General features: G+C 45.1%; 1 protein-coding gene across 1 annotated transcript; it reads left to right on the top strand.

The window, feature by feature from the left end:
- Window positions 1-1,701: 1,701 nt before the first annotated feature.
- Window positions 1,702-13,111, top strand: KCNG4 (potassium voltage-gated channel modifier subfamily G member 4). The gene is made up of 2 exons (XM_035120403.2): window positions 1,702-2,445; window positions 12,329-13,111. Exons 1-2 carry the CDS (start codon window positions 1,702-1,704, stop codon window positions 13,109-13,111), a joined length of 1,527 nt encoding a protein of 508 aa, XP_034976294.1.
- The last annotated feature ends 10,933 nt before the right edge of the window (window positions 13,112-24,044 follow it).

Raw genomic sequence — 24,044 nt, 5'->3', positions numbered from 1 at the left:
AAGGTAGTCTATTCCATTGTCAAATAGCTCATACCATTAAAAAGGTCACCCTTTCTTGTAATTTGAACCCTTTGGTTCGGGTCCTTCCCTCTAGAGTAGCAGAAGACAAGCTTGCTCCATCTTCCATGGGACAGCCCTTCAAATGGCTATCATATCACCTGTCAGCCTTCTCTCCTCCAGGTTAAACATCCCCAGCTCCCTCAGCCATTCCTCATAAGCCTTGGTTTCCAGACCCTTTGCCATCTTGGTTCTCCTCCACTGCATACATTCCAGCTTGTCTATATCCTGGACCCAAACAAGACTTTGGGCTTGACCCCAGCATTGTTTTCACTGTGACATTTCTGTTCACACTACAGGAGTGGCTTCTCCACCAGGGTGTCACTGAGGAGGACTTCAATATATAAGCAGATTTGAAGGTTATACACCAAGTTTTCCCAGGAATGAGCTTTGATTGAATCCAGCGGCTACCCCTCTTTTTAGAAAACAAAAACAAAATAATAATATAATGTGTCAGCAGAAACAGCTAAGGTGTGCCACAAACAAAGGGTGTGGGACCTTTTTCAGCCTGAGGGATGCATTCCCTGCATTCTGAAGGTAGCTTCTGGGCAACCTCCTAAGGGCCACTTGCCAGTGGTGGGTGGGGCCAAAGGCAAAAGTGGGCGGAGCAATGGAGGTGAAATTTACCTCAGTGCAGAAGGCTAGTTTCTGGACACACCCACACATCCCTCTCTATTCTCCGTCCAGGCAGGTAAGAAAATTTGCCAGAGGACACACTCCAGCCAGACAAAAGCACTTGAGGATGTAAAACCAGGCCAGTGAGAGGGTATGGCTCATGTGTGGTCTGTGGAGAGTCCCGAGAGCCTGATAGAGAGGCCCAGGAGGGCCTGAGAGCCCCAATCGCTCCTTGCAAATACAGTGGTACCTCAGGTTAAGAACTTAATTTGTTCTGGAGGTCCATTCTTAACCTGAAACTGTTCTTAGTCTGAGGTACCAATTTAGCTAATGGGGCCTCCCGCTGCCGCTGCACCGCTGTGCAATTTCTGTTCTCATCCTGTAAAGTAAAGTTCTTAACCCGAGGTACTACTTCCAGGTTAGCGGAGTCTGTAACCTGAAGCATCTGTAACCTGAAGCGTCTGTAACCCAAGGTACCACTGTAAAGGGATGTTTTGTTGTTGGATTTTATTTGTTTGCAAACTGTCCTGGCATTTCTTGTTGAAAAGAAAGCTGGTACAGTATTAACATTCTAACAACAACAACTGGTTGGGAGAGACAGATGCTTTTGCTCATGCAGCACATAGCCGAACTGTGGAACTCACTTCCACAGGAAGAAAAGATGGCCACCAGCTAGGGTAGTTTTAACAGAAGATTCGACAAATTTGGGCTGCTAGCTACTAGGGCTATGTTGTGCTTCTGTTGTCAGAGGTGGTATGCCTCTGAATACAAGTTGCTGGAAATCACAGGAGTGGAGAGTGCTCTTGTGCTTGGGTCCTGCTTATAGGTTGTCCACAGAGACCTGGGTGAACAGGATGCTGGACTAGATGGGCCATTAGCCTGATCCTGCAGGGGTCTTCTTATGTTACTATGTTCCTCATCTCACAATGGTCATGATCCTGTCTCTGTTTTCCCTCCCACTTCCACCTCCCTAGCCAGCTTGGCTCTGATGCTGCTTCTGTGCTGGAGCTCCAGTGACAACCCTCAGAGATGCCTATTCTCTCTGGAGGCAGTGACCATGACTACAGCTACAATTCCTGCACTTCCTTGAACCACCTGTTTCCCATCTCAGTGGTTGAGACTCCCCCCGCCAAAGGGGTTCACTACCAACGGGCCCAGAGGATTTACCACCCAGATCAGCTCCGGACAGTCGATCTGAAGAGGGAGATCATGGTCAACGTTGGCGGCATCAAGTACCTGTTGCCCTGGAGCACCTTGGACGAGTTCCCCGCATCCCGGCTGAGCAAGCTGAAGTTCTGCAGCAGCTACGAAGAGATAATCCAGCTGTGTGATGACTATGATGAAGACACGCAAGAGTTTTTCTTTGACCGGAACCCCAATGCTTTTGGGGTGATTGTCAGCTTCCTCACAGCAGGGAAACTGATGCTCCTCCATGACACCTGTGCCTTGTCCTTCCAGGAGGAGCTGAAGTACTGGGGGATCGAGGAGTCCAACTTGGAGAACTGCTGCTTCCGGAAGCTCTTCCAGAAGGCTGAGGAGCTGGCCGAGGTGCGCAGAGAGGAGGAAATGCAGATGACCAAAGTGACGGCCTGCGTCCTGGAAGAGGAGACCAAATCCGGCCAGTTTATGAGCAAGCTGAGGGACATGGTGGAAAACCCCCGGTCGGGCCTCCCGGGGAAAATCTTTGCTTGCCTCTCCATCCTCTTTGTGGCCACCACAGCAATAAGCCTTTGTGTCAGCACCATGCCGGACTTAAGGGAAGAAGAAGACAGGGTGAGTAAGCCCCTGTTTTGTATTCATGCTCTCTCTCCACTGTCACAGGCAGATGCTGGGAGTTCTTGGGTTTCATAAGTGGGGAAAGTGTTGTTCCACTCAGAAGGATCATACGGTAGCCCAGTGGTAGAGTATCGGTTTTGCTTGCAGTTTCAATTCTTTCCATTTCCAGGTATGGCAGGAAGAGGCCTCTGCTTGGAACCACAAGAGCTGTTTCTGGCCAGTGATAGGCAGTACTGAGCTATATGGACCAAAGCCGGTTCCATGCATAGAACTCCCTCCCACAGAAGGGAATGATGCCCACCAACTTGGATGGTTTTTTAAAGAGGACTGGATAAGTTAATGGAGGAATGAAGCTATCAATGGCCACTAGCCTCTATTATGCCTCCATGGTCAGAGGGAGTAATGCGTCTGTGTGCCGGTTGCTGGAAACCACAGGCTGAGAGTGTGCTCTTGTGTTCAGGTCCTGCTTGCGGGTTTCCTGCAGGCATCTGTCTGGCCACTGTGAAAGCAGGATGCCTTTGGCCTGATCCAGCAGGGCTCTTCTTCTGTTCCTATTGCCATCAACATCACTAGTTGCACCATGATATTCTGCACTGCATGCCTACGTTTGGACTAATTCACTCATGTATTTTCCTCTCTTTTGTTTTTGAATGTTGTACGCTTGATCCCTATGCACACAGGTTCACCTGTCCCCATGTGAACACAATGCTGTGTCTAATGAATATGCATATGGATGTGGAGGGGTATTGTGTTAGCACGCTCCACTTGCATATAGCTACATATATGGGGGTAGGGGATTTCTCTAGATGATTGGGTTCCCGGCTCCTTTTTTCACTGAGTCACCTTGAGCCACTCACCAACTCTCACTCTAACCTGCCTTAAAGGGCTGTGAGAAGGTGGGGTATAAATACAAAAACAAGCAAATGAACAAACACAGGTTTCTTGGTCCTGGTTCAATACTCTAGCCACTGCACCAGGCTGGTTCTCTGCTAATTTTATGTGTTTGTTGTGGTAAGGTACTTATTGGGAAACTGCCCTATCTGTCAAGAGTGGCTCCTAAGTGTGTGTGTGTGTGTGTGTGTGTGTGTGTGTGTGTGTGTGTAGGCAGAATTATGTCCAGCATGAAGACAAATCTAGTTTTTTTAGGGGGTGGGGGAATAAGGTGGTCCAGGGAGAAAATAATCAAATGGTTCATCAATGTATGTTAGAATGAGTGGTTCAACTTTCCCAGATTAGCAACAGGGTTTAATTTGAAATGAAGGTTGCCAATAAACTCAGTTTAGAGCAAGCTCAGAAACTGTGAAATGAGAGAGTAACACTTTTGCATATTCTAACTGGCTGGTGTGGAAGGAAATCATTCCTGCCTCTGCTAAACACCTTTTCACAGACACCATTTTAATTGTACAGGAACACAGAATAGAACTACCAAACCTATAAACCACTCCTTGGAGAACAAATCTATATTCACACAAAAGTGCCTCTGAGTATGTATAGGGTGCCCTTTCATCACCAATGAATCCGTCAAGCCACTGAAATTGGGCAAGATTCCTTAGACAGGGCTTGTGGATGCCTTAAGCAATTATTGGTTTTGCATTTGATTGATTGTTTGCAAATAAATGTTAAATGGAAAGGAAGCCAGTCCATTCACTACTGGCTATATTGCCAATATATATTTTTAGAAAACAATTTCAAAAAATAATAATGCATGTTCTTTGTATTAAAAGGAATGAAAAAGGCTACAGTTGACTGTCTTTCCCTTTGATTGTATTTAATGTTACATTGATTCTTTTAAAGCCAGTAGTATTCACTAATCTTTTCTGCAAAAATGTATTTTTAAAATAAATAAAAAACTAAAGTAAGTCAATTAAAGTTTTGGCACAAACGTTCTTTCTTTCTTACAGAACAGCACATGTTTACTCAGACGTAAGTCCCTTTCTGTTCAGTTAGGGTTGCCAGGCCCAGACATAGCCAGCAATTGGCTGTTGGAAACAACTTTGGGCAAAACTAAAAAAAAAAGCTCAATAACTTTGCCCAAAATATGGCAATCCTAGTTCAATGCACCTACTCTCAGTAAAGCATATTTAGGAATGCAAGCTTTGCCTGTTAAAGTGCCAGAATTTTCTTTTGTAGTTCAATCAGTGTTGTTTTTTCAGTTTGATCCAAAGCACATTTGCTGAGAAGTTAGTATTATGGAGACTTTCTGGGAGGCTGAGCAAAGAATGCCCACAAGGTTCTCTAACATACCTATGTGGTGCAGTGGTTTAGCTTTGGCAAACAAACCTCCACCATGGAGAATCTGTGAAAATCCAGCAGTTGTTGGGCTCCAGCTCCCATCAGCCTGCAACCAGCATGTCCCAAGGGGCAGGGTTGATGAGAGATGTAGTCCAACAACATCTGGAAGGCCACTCTGTTTCCAACAGAGAATCTGGTCTCTCTCTTTATCACTTGAGTATTTTGAAATAGACTTTAGTGGTAGTAACAGCAGCAGAGGAGTAGCATTAATAAGAAGAACAATTCTGACCCTCACCATCTGCCTTTAAGGTACCTGGAGAGAGCAATCTTATGAGATACACTGAAGTCATCATTAATGTGCGAATACATTGGTGCAATATGTATCAAAATAACCACATTGACACCACCACTACCACCAAAACAGTGTCTATAAAGATGTGCACATAAAGATATCTACACCTTCTTCCTACAAGGCATGCATAATAATACCTGTGTCAAATGCACAAAATTGGTGATAAAGAGAGAGGAGAAAATGAGCTGCCACCTATGCGAGATCACACTATTGCTGCATCATGTGAATTAATACAGAACAGTTAATATCCCACTCCCATTGCACCAACCTGTACTTAAAACCACAGACAAGCAAATCAGAATCACCTTCCTAAGGTAGCCAGCTGATCACAAACCCTCCCCAACCCCACAAAAGCACAAGACCAGGGCTGGTTAAGATCAGCCTAAGATGCAAATTTTGGGGAAAGCATCATCACATCCTAATGTCCTCAGATCAAACAATGGTTGAAGGCAGAGCTGTAGCAGCTGGTTCATAGGCACCTTGGAAGCTGCCTTACACCACTGTTCCCTCTAGCACAGCAGAGCCCACACTGACTGGCAGTGACTCTCCAGGGTTTCAGATAGGAAACTCCCCCAGCTCTAGCAGGATATGCCACCGGGGATTGAACCCGGAACCTCCTACATGCAAAGCAGATGCTCAACCACTGAGCTAAGATTCAAAATCTAGAAACTGTACTTCACAAAGAACTCTAGAAAGCTGGTTTAAAAATATCATGCTTCTTTTTGCCAGCCTTCTGTCGCTTTGTGTGTTTGAATCGGAGAATCATAAAAGAACCTCAAGGTCATCGTCTATCCCGTGCTGATGCAGGGAGTCCCTTGCTACAACAATCCTGCTGGGTGGCCTTCCAGCCCCTGGTTAAAAAACCTCAAATGAAGCAGAGTCCATCACCTTTTGAGACAGTTTATTCCACTGTCAAATAGCTCATACTGTCAGGAAGTCCCCACCCTCTAAAGCTGGAGTGGGGAAGATTTTTCAGTTGCATTCCTGAAACCTGGGCAACCTGGTGGGGGGAGCATCCTGCAGAGGAGAGCCAAGGCAAAAAGGTGGGTAGCCCCACTCCTGGCATGTGGCCCCTGGAAGGCTGCTCAGAAGGAAATGTGGCCCTTAGGCTGTAAAATGCTGAGCTTTGCGGAGGTCTGTCTCAGTAAAGCAACTAATCGTGAACCCAATGAGGCTGAAATCTGTGCACTGCTCTAAAGATGAATTATAACACCAAAGAGGCACAAAAATCCTTTGCAAAGCTTTTTCCTAGCATATGATTCAGATCAGCTAGATGCCTAGCCTGCTTGTGACATCCTAAGGACAAATGGGGCATGTCAGTTTATGGCCAATGTATGCTGTTTTGTAGCCCATGTCGGATCAGCCCAAGAGGTGGAAAGCCTCGTGGAACTCAAGCAGACTAAACGTGTGTGGGATGACTGTGTTAGCAGAAACAAAATAACGGAGAACATAGCCTCACTGTATATGTGATTAATTTACTTCTCCCCGCTTTTACTATGCATCATGCGGTACAACCGGTACAACTGTTTCCACATTTTAGCACACTGTGGGAGGTGTGAAAAAAAAAGGCCACTTGATTGCCTGACAAGTCATTCAAAGGGATGCTGGATGTAACTGCACCAATGGCCTGCAATGGAGTTTGGCATCTCTCAGTGAAAACTGCGGACCAGAGGCAGGCTGGCTTTCAAAGAACTGGGTGACAATTCTCTGTCTGTTACTTGGAATGGTATATCTCTGAATAGCAGAGGCTGGGAAACAACCTAGGGAAGTGGTTTTCAACTAGTATGTTGTGGCACCCTGGGGTGCCTTGAATAGTGGTCAGGGGTGCCATGGGCAACATTGGTCTCTGTCCCTCTTTCCTTTCCTCCCTCCTCTGATGCCCTCTTGCATCTCTACTTCCTAAAGGCTTGCATAGCTGTTCATTGCAACAGCCCTGGCTACAAGCTCCCCAGGCGTTGGGTGTCTCTGGGGCTAGCCAGGGGGTGCTTTCCAGGCCCTTGTGGGGGAGTGTGAGGTAGCACCTGTCTTGGGGGCGGGGGGGGGGGGAGCTCAGAGACCTGGGATGGCAGCAGCAGCTGCCCAGAGCACACCCAAGGAGAGGGAAGAGGAAAGGAGGCTGAGGAAACGAGGGAGGGTGTTCGAAAAGGGATGAGAGGCTGCCAGCTCTGCAGGCAAGGGGTGACATAACTGGGCTCCTGAGCCCCACAGGGGTGCTGCAGAACAACTGTTGCTGGTCAAGGGAGCCGGGGACCCCAAAGGTTGAAAACCTCTGACCTAGGGAGTGGCTTTTACCTTCATGTTCTGTTGAAGGGCTTATGCAAATTATGTGGTTGCCAGCTGCAGGAAGGACAGTGCTGGACTAGATGGGCTTCTGCTCTGATCTATCAGGGCTCTTATATTCTTACATGAATTAAGTTCAGTGGTAAGAGCTAGGAAAATGGCTTCACTTGTGCCAGACTTCCCTAGAGCATTGGGATGGAATTTATTTCAAATGTCAGGCCTTAACCCCAGAATGTGTCAAATGAGATGTTAATACACTTCACTTTAGGGCTATGAACTGATTGTTTGTTTGCTTCTGTTTTTGTTTTATTAAAAAAGTTGGTTAATCATATGGTGACTAAGCAATCAAATTTCCATGCTGCATAACAACTTGCACCATCAGATTAAGTTTGCACAGAAGCACAAATTTCATTGGGTGTGCAGCTTTTCTTTTCAGACTGAGGGAAGGAAGACCCAGAGCTCCTGAACTGTAAATCCCCACCACCCACTATTCAGTCTTTTAATTCTCTCCCCACAAAAAATTAGGTTGTAATAAGGCTGTTTTTCAATGCAAACACATATGTCTTGGGTCTGATTTTTTTTCTGGGGTGGTTGGGGGAAGTGTTTAAAACTGAGCAAGCCATCTGCAACATGTCTTCTGCTGTGGAAGAAGTGAATAACTTCCTTTTACAAAAGGGAAAAGTGCAAACAAGCACCCAGGATATTTGTGCAGTGCCATGGGTCAATTTGTTGAGCAGGTCAGAATCCTTTTAATCCAGGGGCTTTAGCACCATGCTTTGCGTCTCCCCCAGCATTCCCACCCACACATAATATTTCTGGATTGTTATCCCAAATGCACAGGGTAATTTTAAAATGAGAGAGAAGAGGAATGATTCATCATCATCATCACCACCACCACCATAGCAAAATAATCAGAAACAGCACATTACTTTTAAGATTGAAACGCTTATCTTTGATTGTTTAAACTGAGACCATAGTTGGATTAAGCGTAGTACACATAAGTTTCCCTTAATGGGGCAACTAACAAACAAGGGAAAGGGGAAAATAGCACAGAGGAAATGGTTTAGCACCTTCCCTGGGTCCTCTGACTGGAATGCATCCCAAATGAAACAACCAAAGACCCAATTTCACTGCTTATTGGGAGTTGAAATTTGCCACAGTGAGGTTTTAAGAACATAAGAAGAGTCCCACAATTCCTGGCATCTGCGTCTGTGCAGGACAGGATTTTCAGCACTGCGGAAGCGAGTCCCCGTGCCGCTGCGCTATGCCGGTTTAGCGCGGGGACTCACCGAGCGGGCAGCTCGGTTCGGGGGCAGCTCGTGGACCACTTAAACGACCCCCATGGGTCACTTGTGGCCCATGGGCCTTAGGTTGCCTACCCCTGATCTACATTGACTGGCAGTGGCTCTCCAGCATGCGTTTACTTTGATGCATTTAAATGTTCTTCCATCAGTAGTTCTGGAGGGGAGGTTCCAAAAAATAACCTCTTGTCAATGTAAATGCCCCTGTGAATCTGAAGAGGGAGAATTAATATATCTGGTTCTTATGTACTGTTCCTTTTATTGCAACGTACGTAAGATTTTTCTGAATCCCTTTTACGGAAGTCCCAGGACGATTGGATGCATTTTATGCCTTTTTACTCCTTTCAGATCAGAAAGCTTCCACCTCTTCCAGGGTGGCTAAATATTGTGATGCTGCACTGGGGACTAATTTAAGCAAAGTTATAATTGTGCTTTCTATGCCTGGCATTTTATAGCATGACACAGTTACTAATGGTTTTATTGTCATGGTTTCTCTATTTTATTCTGTTTCAGGAATGGTTGAGGGAATTGGATCTTTTGGTGGGATTGGTGCAGGTCCTAGCCTCTAGAGCAGGAGAAAATAAGTTTTCTCCATCCTCCATGTGACAGCTCCTTAGATATTTGAAGATGGCTATCAAATCTCCTCTCAGTCTCCTAATAGGCTAAACAAAATGCCTTCAACCGTTCCTCATAAGGCTTGATTTCCAGACCCTTGATCATTTTGGTCGCCCTTCTCTGCACACATTCCAGCTTGTACATGAGGATGAGACCATAAAATGAATGGAAAGTTGATTTTGCCTCTCTACTATCTTTGGTCACAGATGGTTAAACCATCCAGTCTCATCCTGCTCTTGTAATCACCGTTTAGTAACATATTGTCTGGTGCTATGCCAAATCTCCATCAGGCATTTTTTAAAATAATTTTTTTTGGATCTTAGCATGTGCTGCTATTACAAAACCTGTGAAATTCTGGAAGAGCCTTCCAAAACAGTCTTGGTGACCGGGGGTTGGGGAGGAAGATACTTGTTAAGTTTCAAAACCAAACCCTTTCTTCCTTGCTTACAAAAGACATTTGCTTTATGTTCAGAGGGTAGTTATGAAGGTCAGGAACACATCTGTATTGAGACTGCTGAGGTGACTACTGTATTGCTCAGGGATTGCATTCCAGGTGAGCATCATTGGGGGCTTGCTGTCAGTGATGTGTAGCACTGCTGACCCTCTCATTGCAGAACCTTGAGCTGAAGTTTCATCCTACTCTTTCTCCAAGGATCTCAGGCCAACCCACACAGTCCTTTGGACTTTAGCCAACAGTCCTGTAAGGTGGACTTGTTACTAGTCTTAGAGAGACATTGACTGGTCCACGATCGTCTAGCAGGTGTCCTGGTAGTGTGGGGATTTGAAGCCAAGTTTATCTAGTCAAGCATGCTAGTTGCTACACAACAAGGTCTCTCATGTATCTTTGAAATATCTGCCCTTCTGGCCTTACCTACTAACTCATATCTCTATCACTGCCACCACCCAAAAATGCCCACTGAAGAGTGCTCATAATATTGTTTTTCCTAAGTGAATCTTTTGTGTCTCTGTGTGTGTACACAGTGGACACTCAGGTTGTGAACGTGATCAGTGCAGGAGGCACGTTCACAACCCGCAGCATTCACAACCTGCAGCGCTGCGTCTGCACATGCACGGGTCATGGTTTGGTGCTTCTGCGCATGTGCAAAGCGTGATTTAGTGCTTCTGTGCATGCGCAAGCGCCGAAACCCAGAAGTACAGTAACCCGTTCCAGTACTTCCAGGTTCAACACGGTGTGCAACCCGAAACCGCACAACCTGAAGCGTCTGTAACCCGAGGTATGACTGTATATATATGCTGAAATCTGTAACACCCATTTCTCAGAGATTTTCATCTCTAAAAGAGGTTTCCATTTTTCTGCCTCATTCTCTTAAGAGTTTCTTTAGAACCTCAAGATGAGCAAGGGTGGTATGTGTGAGTGTGTTTTCTTTCCTCCCATTTCTACCCATTTCCCCAGTGCTCTGCACCCTCCCCAGCTTCCCACATTTCCTGATCTGAAAAAGCCCTGTGAGCTCCTTTACGATGCCTTCTTGTGGGCTTTGATTGAAAGTGAAGGAAGCAGGGAAGGTTGCAGAGCAAAAACCCCTGGTGCCATGATTTGTAGAACAAAAGAGAGAGGATGCTCACAGGCACCACCTGGCCACCTCAAAAGTAAGGTCAGTGCACATGCACACGAACACGAATGCACACACACACAAAGAGAACCCCCCACCCTTGAGAATTTCACCAAAATGTTCTCTCCCCATTGATAATTTCTGAATGCAATTTCTTTTCTCATTAACCTGATGGAGATTTTTTTTGGGGGGGGGGGTTGGGGACAACCAAAAACTGCAGGAGGCATTTTTGCCACAGCGCTACTGAATAACCTTTGCTTTTAAATGGTATGGCTGAACAATACCTTCTCAGTGATCCATAAGGAAATGTTGGAATTCTCTCTGAGCATATACAGATTCATTATTCAATGAAGAGGAGGGATTCAGGGTTGCCCACAAAAGCCTTTGTGGTTTATTGATATTGCCTTACGACCACATATTCCAAGGCCAAAGTGACCTATTGGAGGTACTTAATTTTTTCCATTTCTATTCTCAAGTTCTCACCTTGGACAGTTTGATTTAACTGGAGCCTGGTTTAAGTATTCAAACAAAAGCAGCAATGCAGGAAAAGTGACTCAGCAATCCTCGTGGTAGCAGTGCAGTCGGGGGATTTGAAAAGCTCCAGCTTGTAAGAGGGTTGAGTACAAGGCAGATACAAAATGCCTAAATGGTAGAAGGTTCCTCCCCCCCCCCCGCCGCCTTTTCTTCTAGGCAAGGAATTATCACAAGTCACCTCTTGTTGGAAGCTGGATTCAATGGGTTTGCAACTTCACCAAAGTTGTAGCTGGTCAGTTACAAACATTGGTTAGTCACAAAGTGCCTTCCATAAATCATCCAACCACTTGCACCTTTTGAAAATTATTTCTGTATTATGTGCATGCACACAACTTCATTGCCTTAAAGACAAGGGCCACATCAACATCCACAACTAATAGAAATAAAACATCCAATATATACCAACAAAAAGCGCTGTCAGATTGTGGGTTGTATGAGCAATGGTGGCTACTGAGACTCATAGGAAGTGGCAGGGATCACAGCACATGGGAAGCTGCTGAACTGGTGGCCTAATAAATCTATAATAAATAATAACAAGGTAAAATGGGTGGTTCCTATATCCCTTTTATATGCAAGCGTTTTCCCAGAAGGAGAGTTATGTAAAGATCCAAATGTAGCAGATGGCTGGTAGGAGGGTGAGTCATGAGATCAAGAGATGTTTATTATCCCTAGGAATTGGGGAGCCCTAGGAACTGACATTATACACATTCCCCTCTAATATAATGTATTTTTGCACACATTGTTGTGTTGAAGAACTGTGCCATAATATTCTGAGAAGTGTGAATTTCAAAGGATATCTATGTTCTTGTGGTTCAAGAAATGTGAATGAGATAGCTTCTCATTAAGATGCAAACAAAACTTCTCCCTCATCACTAGGACTGGGTAACACACAAGGTATACATTACAGCCTCTGTTGCATTTCTCTGATTTATATTTTTTAACTGAGAGTGACGTCCATTCATTCTGACCTCTTTCTTTCCCCCTTCCATATGCAGGGTGAATGTTCCCAAAAGTGCTATTACATCTTCATCATTGAGACCATCTGCGTGGCTTGGTTCTCCCTGGAGTTCTGCCTCCGATTCATCCAGGCCAAGAGCAAATGTCAGTTTTTCAAAGGTCCTTTGAACATCATTGACTTCTTGGCCATCTCCCCATATTATGCATCCCTCATTGTGCTAGATGACGAGCCCACTGAGAAGGACAGCAGGCCGAGCGGGAGCTCGTACCTCGAGAAGGTGGGCTTGGTGCTACGGGTCTTACGTGCCTTGAGGATACTGTATGTCATGCGCCTTGCTAGGCACTCTTTGGGATTGCAGACTTTGGGCCTCACCGTCCGAAGGAGCGCAAGAGAGTTTGGCCTGCTCTTGCTCTTCCTGTGTGTGGCTGTCACCCTCTTTGCCCCCCTGGTCTACCTTGCAGAGAACGAATCTGGGAAGATCCTGGAGTTTACCAGCATCCCTGCCTCTTACTGGTGGGCTATTATCTCCATGACAACAGTGGGCTACGGGGACATGGTACCCAGGAGCGTCCCGGGCCAGATGGTTGCCCTAAGCAGCATCCTGAGTGGGATACTCATTATGGCTTTCCCAGCCACTTCCATATTCCACACATTCTCCCACTCCTACTCCGAGCTGAGGAGGGAGCATGAGCGGCTACAGTCCCGAATCATGAGGCTAAAGAACGCCAACACTTCTGGTGAGAGTGACACACTGAACGAGAGCGAAAGCTTCACTACGGATGCAACTGGCTCACCCATCAAGTACATCTACAAAGGATAATGAACAACCTGCTGCAAAATAATAATAACCTGTGTACTGTAATGCACAAAGCAAAGCAGTTAGCCCAAGGCTTGCAATTCGCCATTTTCAAATGCAATTGCTTCTGCAAAAGTCTGCCCGGGTGAAGCTTAAAGCACATTGCTGAGAACAGTAACAAACAATGCTCAGGCAGTGCCAGCAATAGCAGGGAGGGTCTGGGGTACTAAAGAGTGCTGATGGTGTTAGGAGCCCCACGTAGGAGTCTGGCTTATAGGCTGAGTGAGACATACACCAAGCTGTGACTCTAGACTAGATCAGGGGTGGAAAACCATTTTTTCATCCCAGGGGTCATGTTCCTTCATAGGAGACCTCCTGGAAGCTATGTGCCAGGGGTGGGCGGGGCCAGGGCAAAAAGTGGGTGGAGACAGAGACAAAGGCGAACAGGGCCGGGTGCAATAGTGGATGGAACAACAGGCCATGTTCCAATCATGCAAAAGCCAAAGGTTTCTACATGTGCCCATCTCTACCAGGAGAAACTAGAGGCATTATCAAAGTTAAAGGGCATATTTTGGCCAGGTAAAAGCACTTCAGGGGTGTGTGGAGCAGGGCTGGTGTGGGGTGTGTTAGGGACAGAGAGGGGAGAATTTTGAGGATCAGATAGAGAGGTATCCCCTACCCGAAGGATAGGTGGTGATGCATCTTTTTACCAGGTATAAGAGTGAGATAACTTAACCCATTATGAAGGCTAGCTGAGCAAGAAGGCACTCTTCATGAAAGGCTTCCTTACATTAAGGGAGGATGATAATGAGCAAACCAAATGAACAAGACCCTGGAATACCTTGAAAGACTTTTTGGATATTGACTTTTGACCTTTCCCTGCACACCAGAGATTGTGTTTCATGTTTAAAATGAGTGCACAGAATCACACAGATCTCACTTTCCCAAAAATATGTATGCACATTATCAGAGTTTCCAGTCTCAAGAGTTGCAAAGTCCAGTAATCAAGGCAAGTGGAAACATCATGCCAACCAAATAGACATGGAGGGAAAGACACTCCATTGCTAGGTTAGTACACGAGGTACCATTTGTATCACAGGATAGGCAGCCCACAGAGCAGTAAAAGTAAGCTATCCTGACCCACTTTCCTGGGAGTAAGCCCCATTTAACTGAATGGGACTTACTCCTGAGTGGACACATGCAGGATAGCACTGTAAAGAGGCTAAACATGTGCAGTTAGAATTGGAGTGGTGAACATAGCCCAGAAGCCACATTCTCTGGTGGGCAACCATGCCATAGGTGGGTGGGGCCAGGTGCAAAAGAAGGCATAAGCATAAATGGAAATTTTGACTTGGTATAGCAGGCTAATTTTTACACACACATGTGCACCCCTCCATCCAGGCAAGTGGGAAGCATGTTCAGAATTCAAGGATACATTCTGGTCAGGCAAACACAGATGGGAACTGTAGTCCAAAACATCTGGAGGGCCGAAGTTTGGGGATGCCTGCTGTAGGGAGTTGTTGTTAGGGAGGGGTGTGTGACCTGGGAAGAATACCAAGTGCTAGACAGAGAGGGGTGATGCATTTGACTCCCAGGCCTGAGATTTTCCATCCGTGAGTCAGAGAGAGGTTACATAAGAATGCAAGACGGGTCCTGTTGGATCATACCAAAGGTCTATCCAGTCTTGCATTCTGTTGCCCAGTGTGGACCACCAGAGGCTCTGAGAAGCCCAGAAGCCATCTCCTTTTTCTGCTCTCACACCCCAATTGTTATTCAGTGGCATACTAACTAGAGAGTCTATCGTGGCTAACACCCTTTGATTGATAGCTTAGTCTCGAATAATTTGTCCAATTGCCCATAAATTAATGCCATGCCATGTAAAGAAGTCCTTTCTTCATCCTGTCCTGAACCTGCTGCCAATCAACATCATTGGCTGAACCAAAATTCCATTTTTTATGGAAGGCCAGTCCTTCCATTAGGCAGAATGAGGCGGCCACCTGAAGCAGCTGGTTTTGGCTGTCAGGGAAGGGCAGCAAATGATTAGTTGTTTCATTTGTTTTATTAGTGCCAGGAAAGGGAGATGAGCTTGTAGGATTTCCTGCCCCAAATGCCAAAATAACTTGGCTAGCCTTGGGTACTATGCGCCTTGACTTAATGTCTGGAGCCAGTCCTGGGGAGAGGGAGAAAAATTTACACTGCACCAGGCACCAATTTGTAAATTTTACCAGCAGTCACTCTGGTTAAGAAGGCTTTACACAGAACTTCTATCCAAGAGCTAGATCAGACACCAATCATACAATGATGCCTGCCTTATTGCAAGTCAAATCATTGTTCCATCTAGTCCAGTCATGTCTTCATTGATAGAGGCATCCCTACCATTAGGCTGAAGGGGGTAGCTGCTCAGGTGGCATAAATGTTGTGTGCTACATGTCTTGCACTGCAGTTCACAGCTAGCCTACTGCTGTGGTGGGTGCTGTCCGGTCATCAGTGCTGAAATAGGATTTAACTACCAGTCTAGTTGGCTTTGTAACATGGACTTCAGCAGTGGAGGACTGCTTTCTTGCCATTCATCTCAGATGGCAAAATGTATTGGGTCAGCCCTGGCTCTGACTGGCAGAGGATTTCCAAGGTCAGCTCAGCTTCCTACCATCCTTTAACTCAGCGGTAGTCAACCTTTTTATACCTACCACCCACTAATGCATCTTTCTTGATGGTAAAATTTCCTTACTGCCCACCAGTGCTCGATGGAAGGATTCAGCTTGTGCTGTAGAACCCCCTACCAGGGACCAGGTTGACAACCCCTGCTTTAACTAATGATACTAGAGACTGAAGCTGAATGCAAAGCTTGTGTTCTACAGATCTTATGTCATCTACAAAGCCCCAGAAAGCCCAGGAGGAGAAGGCAGGAAATCTTTTACAGCAGGAATAGGGATATCCATGGCCCTGGGAAAGTGGTCACAGTTCAAGGGCAAATATCTTGACATATACAGAAGGTGCCAGGTTTAGTCCCTGGCATCTCCAAGTAGGGCTAGGGAAGACCTCTAAGCCTGAAATCCTCTGCCACTCAGTATAGACAAAACTGAGCTAAGATGGGCCATTGGACTGACTTGGGATATGGCAACTTCCTAGGTATATCTTCCTAAGCAGATATTGTTGAACTCCAACTCTCACTCACCCCAGCCAGCATGGCCAATGGGCATGCATGTTGTTGCCCAACAGCCCCTGGGAGACCACAGGCTCCCCTTCCTGACTTTACAGTTCCTCAGCTCTTGACTCTTCTCTGATAGTTGGCAGTTGACATCTCAGTTGATTCCAGTTCCATTGTCGATGGCACAAGAGTCCTGCCCAAACCCAATGAAGAGCATGCATGCAGCAGGAGTATTTGGCGGATGGCACCCTAAGCCCTCCGCCAACTTTCACATCATGTTGATTAAATGAGTGACAAACTACAACAAGGCCCCCATTCTGGGAAAGACAGAAAGGGGCAGCAGGAGGACACTTTTGCTTATTTCAGCTGTACAGGCTCTTTGTAGTTGCCTCTGACTTTCCAGTGCCCTTTACAGCCATCCGTGACATCAAAGCACTGGAACAGGTTCACATAGAACTTATATATCTTGGCCATTTATAAAATGCTGAGCGCTGAGCATATCAAAGAGCTTTCGATGATGCATTTCTGCATCCTAGAAGCCAAAGGCAAAAAACACCCATCTGCGGAAGCTTTTAAACCTCCTGCAGTCTACTGATCTGTATCTGTACAAGGACTGCACTACAAATGACTTGCTTAGCACTCGGGTTCAAGGAAGAAAATAATAGGGAGCGCTTTGACATGCCGCCTGCCCTCCATCAACTTTTCACACTAGCAAACAATTTTTCTTACATATAATTTGTTGAGATAATGAAGAAAGAATTTTAGAAAGAAATGTCTTGTTTATCTGAACTGTGATAACATCTTGCATGGTAAAGGAAGTATTTTGTAAAGAAAATAAATGTCCCAGATTAAGGCTTTTCAATAATATTAACATTTAGTACCATGCTTTCAATCGCTTGCATTTTCTTCTTAGAATCTTTACAGCAACTCCATAACATATGTTTGGGGAAACTGCTGCCCTCCACATGTTATTGGACTCCAACTCCCATCAGCCTCTGCCAGTGTGGCTAATGGCCAGAGATGATGGGAGTTCTAGTACAACAATTTCTGGAGAGGCACAGGTTTCCCAGCTCTGCTGTAAAGTAAGTGTCACCATACTGCAGATGGGGGAATAAGGCAGAGAGTGACTTATCTAAGACTTCTTTCCTGGGAAATGATGCATCTTTTCTCCAAAGCACACTCATGTACAGTGCATGAACATCAAGGTGGTAGACAGCACACAGTCTGCCATTTCACATGTTGTTTGAATCTCTTCTTTCTTTCTTTCTTTCTTTCTTTCTTTCTTTCTTTCTTTCTTTCTTTCTTTCTTTTTTGATAACAGATTGTTGAGCCATTTTGTTTTTCTGGCATATCTTTAATCAAAAGAACAAACAGCCTCTTGGCTTTTAAGCTAGCAAAGAGAGCAGGCTATTGCAGAGGAAATGAACACAGCGACTTCAGCAATGAGTAAGGGTGTGGGGGTTTCAGCCAGTCTCCTTGGCATGGAAACAGGAGTGTTACACAAGTGGGTCTCTATTTTCATCTGTGGTGTGTTGGAGGCTGTTGACTCGCTCATAGTAATGCAGTCCCATCTCATGATGAAGAAGATACTCACTCTCCAAATGTCTCTCCCCCCCCCCTGCAATCCAGCCTTCTTCTGTCAGCTGAGAAGCACTGGGGGAGATAATGGTGAGTGGGTCACAGGAGGCTGTGAAGGCCACCAACTTGGATGACTTTGAAAATGGATTAGATGAATTCATGGAGAAGAAGTCTGTCTATGGCTACTAGCCATAATGACTATGCTCTGCCTTTCACATTTGGAGGCAGTAATGCTTCTGAATACTAGTTGCTGGAAATCACAGGAGGGGAGAGTGCTCTTGGGCTCAAGTCCTGCTTGTGAGTTTCCCACAGGCATCCAGCTGGCCACTTTAAGAACAGGATGCTGGAGTAGACGGGACACTGCCCTGATCCAGCTGGGCTCTTCTTCTGTTCTTATCACTTACTGAAAATGTGCAGCAGTTATGTAAATTAAAGAAAATGTGCAAGTTAATTGCACACATGCAATCAATATGGCATGTAGTTTGCCCCCAACAAGAAATAAGCATGAATGGTGTCAGAAGGAAAACATCTCAATGGGGCTAAAAGCATTGTACAAGAGTTTCTGGCTTCTTTACAATATGTTGATTCCATCAGCCTCCATTTGGTGAGTTCAGACTGTGCTCTGGTGCTTCTTTTCTTAGATTCCCTCTTTCATGCTGTTTCCCTTTTCTTCTTCCAGAAAGAAGCAATATGTTGAAAGGAACATTTAGTTCTTCATGTGTAATTTAATTCTGCCTGGTACAGGCAGTTATCGTTGGCAGATATTGGATCGGCCAAGTACCACTGCTCACATAATTTCATGACCATTTTTAATTAAAAGAGCAGTTTAGGTGCCTGGCAAGCGGCCTCACTTAGCTTAAAGGCACTCTTTGTTGCATCAACTTCAGGGATGCTTTCCCCATATTTTTTAAGCCAATGAAGGCCTCCCAAAAGTTTCTACAACATCTTAATTTGGAGAGTGGGAATAGAGTTGACTTAAACTACTTTGATCCTGCATGCCTCAAAGTCTACCTTATATCCTGAGTTTGACCTGAAATCACTGACAAAATGCCAATGCAATGTAGTGGTTGGAAAGTTGTGGCCTGAGGGTGTAATTAGACCTAATTTGGCCCATAATGTCATTTCCTCCAAACCACACCCACCTGCTGCGTATTTGATGTAATATATGATGCCAAGTGCAATGCAGGTAAAGACACAACTCCCTGTCCAAAAGTAGGGTTTTCAGGTGCTGTTGATCAGTTGATTGGCAGTGTCTGGTTTTTGCCTGTGCAGTTTGATTTTAACTGTATGCATAATGGTAGCAGGACTGATTGGTGGTGGCAGGGGTGATCGATAGCAGGACTGATCAGCTGTTCAGTGGCACCTGCAAACCCTGCTTTTGGAAGGGAGCCATCATTTGCTGATTGTGCCTGCACATTCCTTAGCCTTTGCCTGCCCCTCCTGCACCATCTCAGTCTGAGGGAGTGGCTCTTAGATCATCCTCAGTCTCTGTGGGTGAGTCCCCTGCAGCTTCTCCTGCTCTACAACCACAGAGGAACACACATATGCAGAACTGGCTACAGCCTCTTTAAAGGCAGCAGTCCCAGGGTGTACAGCCAATAAAAAGGTAAAGGGACCCCTGACCATTAGGTCCAGTTGTGACCGACTCTGGGGTTGCGGCACTCATCTCGCTTTATTGGCTGAGGGAGCCGGCGTATAGCTTCCAGGTTATCTGGCCAGCATGACAAAGTCACTTCTGGCGAACCAGAGCAGCACACGGAAACAACGTTTACCTTCCTGCTGTAGCAGTACCTATTTATCTACTTGCACTTTGACGTGATTTTGAACTGCTAGGTTGGCAGGAGCTGGGACTGAACAATGGGAGCTCGCCCTGTTGCAGGGATTCGAACTGCCTACCTTCTGATCGACAAGCCCTAGCCTCTGTGGTTTAACCCACAGCGGCACCCACGTCCCAATACAGCCAATAGGTATGGTCAATATCTCAGGCACCAGGAACCACTGGGAGCTGACCATGGTTTTGATTTGCCTATTCTTGCCTTAAGAGACTCTTGCAACTGCTACCCCTTCCCCAGCAAAGTCCTAGTACAACATGATACTCAATTCAATAAAGCTTTACTTTAGCCCTGTGCAGTTGCTATAATCAATGTGTGTATGGGGGGGGGTCATCATCTGACTGTGCTCCCCACCCCTTTGGCATGTCCAGTATCTGCAAATTGATTGTCCAGTAGCACCTTAGAGACCAACTAAGTTGTTCTGGGTATAAGCTTCTGTGTGCATGCACATTTCTTCAGATATACCCAGAACAAACTTAGTTGGTCTCTAAGGTGCTACTGGACAATTTTTTTATTCATTTCGACTGCGTCAGACCAACACGGCCACCTACCTGAATGCAAATTGATTATAATATCTATATAGGAGTGGAACCTATGGATGTCCGTTCCAATAAATGAAGAGTGGGATTGCATAATCCATTTACCACAGATTTTGGGGTGCACGAATCTTACAATTTCCACCTACACATGTTAGGAGCAGTGTAGACATCTTTCATGCTTGAACATTGAGGACACTGAAGAGATCTCATTGATTATTTTATAACATCTGCTCAGACCTTGGAACCAATTATTTGACCCAACTCTCTACCAAGACTCTTTAATAGTAGGCAAATCTATGGCCAACTGAATACAATCGATGCAGAGATTCTAATATGGTTAAATTATGATACCTACTTCACAAGTATAAGTACTGAAATTAAAAGGATGACATCTAATTTCAGAGCTAGATAAGGTGCAGTTGATAGGAAACTGCAGACTAGAGGAGATTGAGTGAAGAGGGGGAGGTGCGAGACTGAATGAAACGTCCTTGATGACAGGGTAAAAACTTTTGACTGCATTTCTGAACAGGATTGTTATCCTGTGACTAATGTAGCAAAATCCAGCCTCTTGAAAGGCGCAGCGAAGCATTGCCAAGTTGTAAAACTGGCCAATATATAGTGCTGGATTGAGCTACCTCATTTAAAGTTGGGGAAGGAAGAACAAAAGGTAGATCAGCTTTAAATTGTCTCCCAAAGGAACCAAAGCATCACCCGGGCTTGCTATTAAGCGTACCTGCCTTGAATCATGGAGGTTTCACAGCAATAGCATTTTTACAGTAGCAGCTATCAGGCTGGTAGCGTGCTACTAGTGCTGTATACCCTATGGTATCTTTTTATTCTGTACCCCCCGGGGGGGGGGATTTCTAGAGCCCTGTGGCTGTATTTGCATGTAATTTGCTGCATTCTCCCCAACCTGCCCCTCCTCCTTGTTATACTTTGCTCTTCCCTAGTGCAAACAGCATAGAGAAACCAGAATCTGTACCAGGAAATGTAGCTTGTTCCACCCTAACAAGGCACAGTCAATGAGAAATTACTAGTCACAATGACTATGTTTTACCTCTTCTGTTGGAGGCAGAAAGCCAGCTGCTGGGAAAAACAAGTGACTTACACTCAGGTCCTTTGTTCCTATGCAACCCTCAAAATGCAAAGTCTATTTTCAGGTGGTTAGTTTACTGTTTACTACGATAGTTTACCCGACCTGCCAAGATAGGTTCTTAGTAGAATGTGGGGGAGTAGAATGTGGGGGAACCCTGTGACTCGGTGGTAGAGCATCTGCTTTGCATGCCAGAAGGTCCCAGGTTTAATCCCCGGCACCTCCAGGTAGGGCTAGGAAAGACTCCCTGTCTGAAACCATGGAGAACAGCTGCCAGTCAGTGTAGGCAACACTGAGCTAGAATGGATCACCAATCTGACTCAGTATAGGGCAGATTCTTATGTTCATAAATGCAGTATTAAGTTTATTTATTTATTTTTATTCATATTGAATTTGCATCTCACCCTTCATCCGAAGATCACAGAGCAGTTCACAACATAAATATACAAAATGAGAACACAAAATACACAACTATGTCCTGTACAATAGATGAGATACTGTGGTTTTTTTCAGTAGGGGGGAAATATGTCTTTGAAAGTAGGAAAATTAAACAAAACCATATCCTGCAAAACTCCTAGAGAAGTGGGTCAGGAGTAAATTCATGCACGCTGCTGCCAATCTAAGCCTCAGGAGAAGTAAAGGGGAAGGTCAGAATTTAATCCCCCAAATTCATGAGTTTTAAAGTAGCCTGAAATCCTAGATAATGAAATCAATTGAGCTTTTGATTTTTATCTTGGTATTTTATATTTCCCTGATGGTAAACTGTTTGCCTTTGTTCTGACTCAAAAGTTCAGTTAGTGCAGCCTGGCAGAGCCTGATTGGGATGAAATTATTGTGTAGGAATTCCCATGGCCCGCCCAATCCAGCCTCCCCCAACCTGGCACCCTCCAGATACAAAACTCAAAAGAAAATCCCCCCTGCCTTAAAGGATAGGTGTAATATCTTACTGCTACAAAAGTGCTGTGTACACACAAGAATGCTTTGAATTAATACCATGAAAATATTGCTACATGCTGCCCCAAACTCTGAGCAGCGAAGGACTCCAGAGGTTCCAGGTGCTTACTCAGAGTTTGATTTTCTTGGAATGGAGGTCAGCAGAGGCTGTGCTCTCTTTAGGATATGTGGTTTTTATTTACACCGATATATAACCTGAACGCAGAATGGAGGGGCTCACAGCATTAACACGCTGAAAGATCATGCTTCTCCGCGAGTCACAGCCTTGGATCCAGCACAGAGCAATGCATGTCTTTGTGTCCAGCTCCACATAGGAACATAATAGGAGCCTACTGGATCAGGCCAATGGCCCATCAACTTCAGCATTCTGTTCTTGAAGTAGCCATTGAGATGCATGTGGGAGCCTCATAAGCAGGACCTGAGCACAAGGTCCCTCTCCCCTCTTGTGGTTTCTGGCAACTGGGATCAGAAGCATTGCTTCCTCCAACTGTGGAGGCAGAGCATGTCAGTCATTGCTGGTAGCCACTGATAGTCCTCTCCTCCATGAAGTTGTCTAATTCTCTTTTAAAGCCAACCCAGTTGGTGGCCATCATTGCCTCCTGTGGGAGAGAGTTTCATAGCTTTAACTACTTTATGCACTGCATGAAGAAGTATCAGTCCTGAATCTTCCAACAATGGATGTCCACAAATTCTCAGCTTGTTTTCTATTCAATTCACAACAACTAAGTTCCTATTGTTCTCACCCCGTGGCTGTTAGGTGAGGGGGGAAGGCCTACACATTTGTCCGGAGAGCAACATCATTTAGTTGTAGGCTCTTGCAGCCTAGCCCGTTCTTTTAGGATACTGATGAAGGCACTTAATAATTCTCCATCAGCTTTCAACCCCTATTGGGCATAGGATCTAAAGAATTGGAAGGGACTCAGAGAATCATCCAGAGTGACCCCCCCCAACCAAGGAGCTTGACACTGGCTGCACTGGTGAAAATTGACTTGCCTTCTGAATATATCTTACCCTATGCCTACCCTGCCCATTCAACATCTATAAAAACATGGCTGATATCTGCCCTTCCAATGGTACATCTGCAATATGAAAATGACATATACTTAGTGGGGGGCACCTGAGCAGGACTGTGAACTTGAGGATCTTTCCCATTTAGCTAGATTGCAAAACCAAGACTTTACTGATTTTTCCCTTTTACTATTTCTCTCTTAATGAGAAGCAAAGAACAGTGTCCTACTTTTTTGTGCAGATTATGCCGATTTTAATCTTCCAGTCATCTGAAAAACTGAATCAGTGCATTCCTAATAACAGCACATAAGCTAATCTCTATGGAAAGCATAGTCATTCAGCCAGGAACAAAACAAACAAACAAACAAACAAAACATTTCCCAGGTTGTATAGCAAGGGTTTAAAACCAATATTAAATTCTTGCTGCTGTTCTCTCCTCCAATCCATTGGTGTGCAATCAACTTTTTGATGTACATTTCTATATTGTGGCTGTACCATTGGAAGGGCCCCCATTCACCTAACCACAAGAAAGCTACTATTCTTATGCCACAATGACAAATTTAGATTTTTCCAAGGTTTTCCATTGCTGGGTTTATGAAATCCTAGCAGAGTTTGGGTAGTTTTATCCAAATACAAGCTGGGCCCATGGGTAAATCCCAAATGAAGAAGCAGGAACTAATTTGTTTTTCTAGATAAAATGAGATACTCTGTACATTTCTGACAAGTTTTTTCAGTCTTGATTTTTCAGAACATAGGTGGGAGATTTAATACTCTAAGACCGCTTGGTACACGGCATGCATTCCAG

Source organism: Zootoca vivipara, chromosome 6 (genome assembly GCF_963506605.1).
Source record: "Zootoca vivipara chromosome 6, rZooViv1.1, whole genome shotgun sequence".
Classification (NCBI taxonomy): Eukaryota; Metazoa; Chordata; class Lepidosauria; order Squamata; family Lacertidae; genus Zootoca; species Zootoca vivipara.
The sequence above is the reverse complement of the archived record's forward strand: the minus strand, read 5'-3'. Positions and strand labels throughout refer to the sequence as shown.

Coding starts and splice junctions, on each gene's coding strand:
- KCNG4 (XM_035120403.2), top strand. CDS start 1,702: ATGCCTATTCTCTCTGGAGGCAGTGACCATGACTACAGCTACAATTCC. Junction 2,446..12,328: donor TAAGGGAAGAAGAAGACAGG/GTGAGTAAGCCC, acceptor TTCCATATGCAG/GGTGAATGTTCCCAAAAGTG.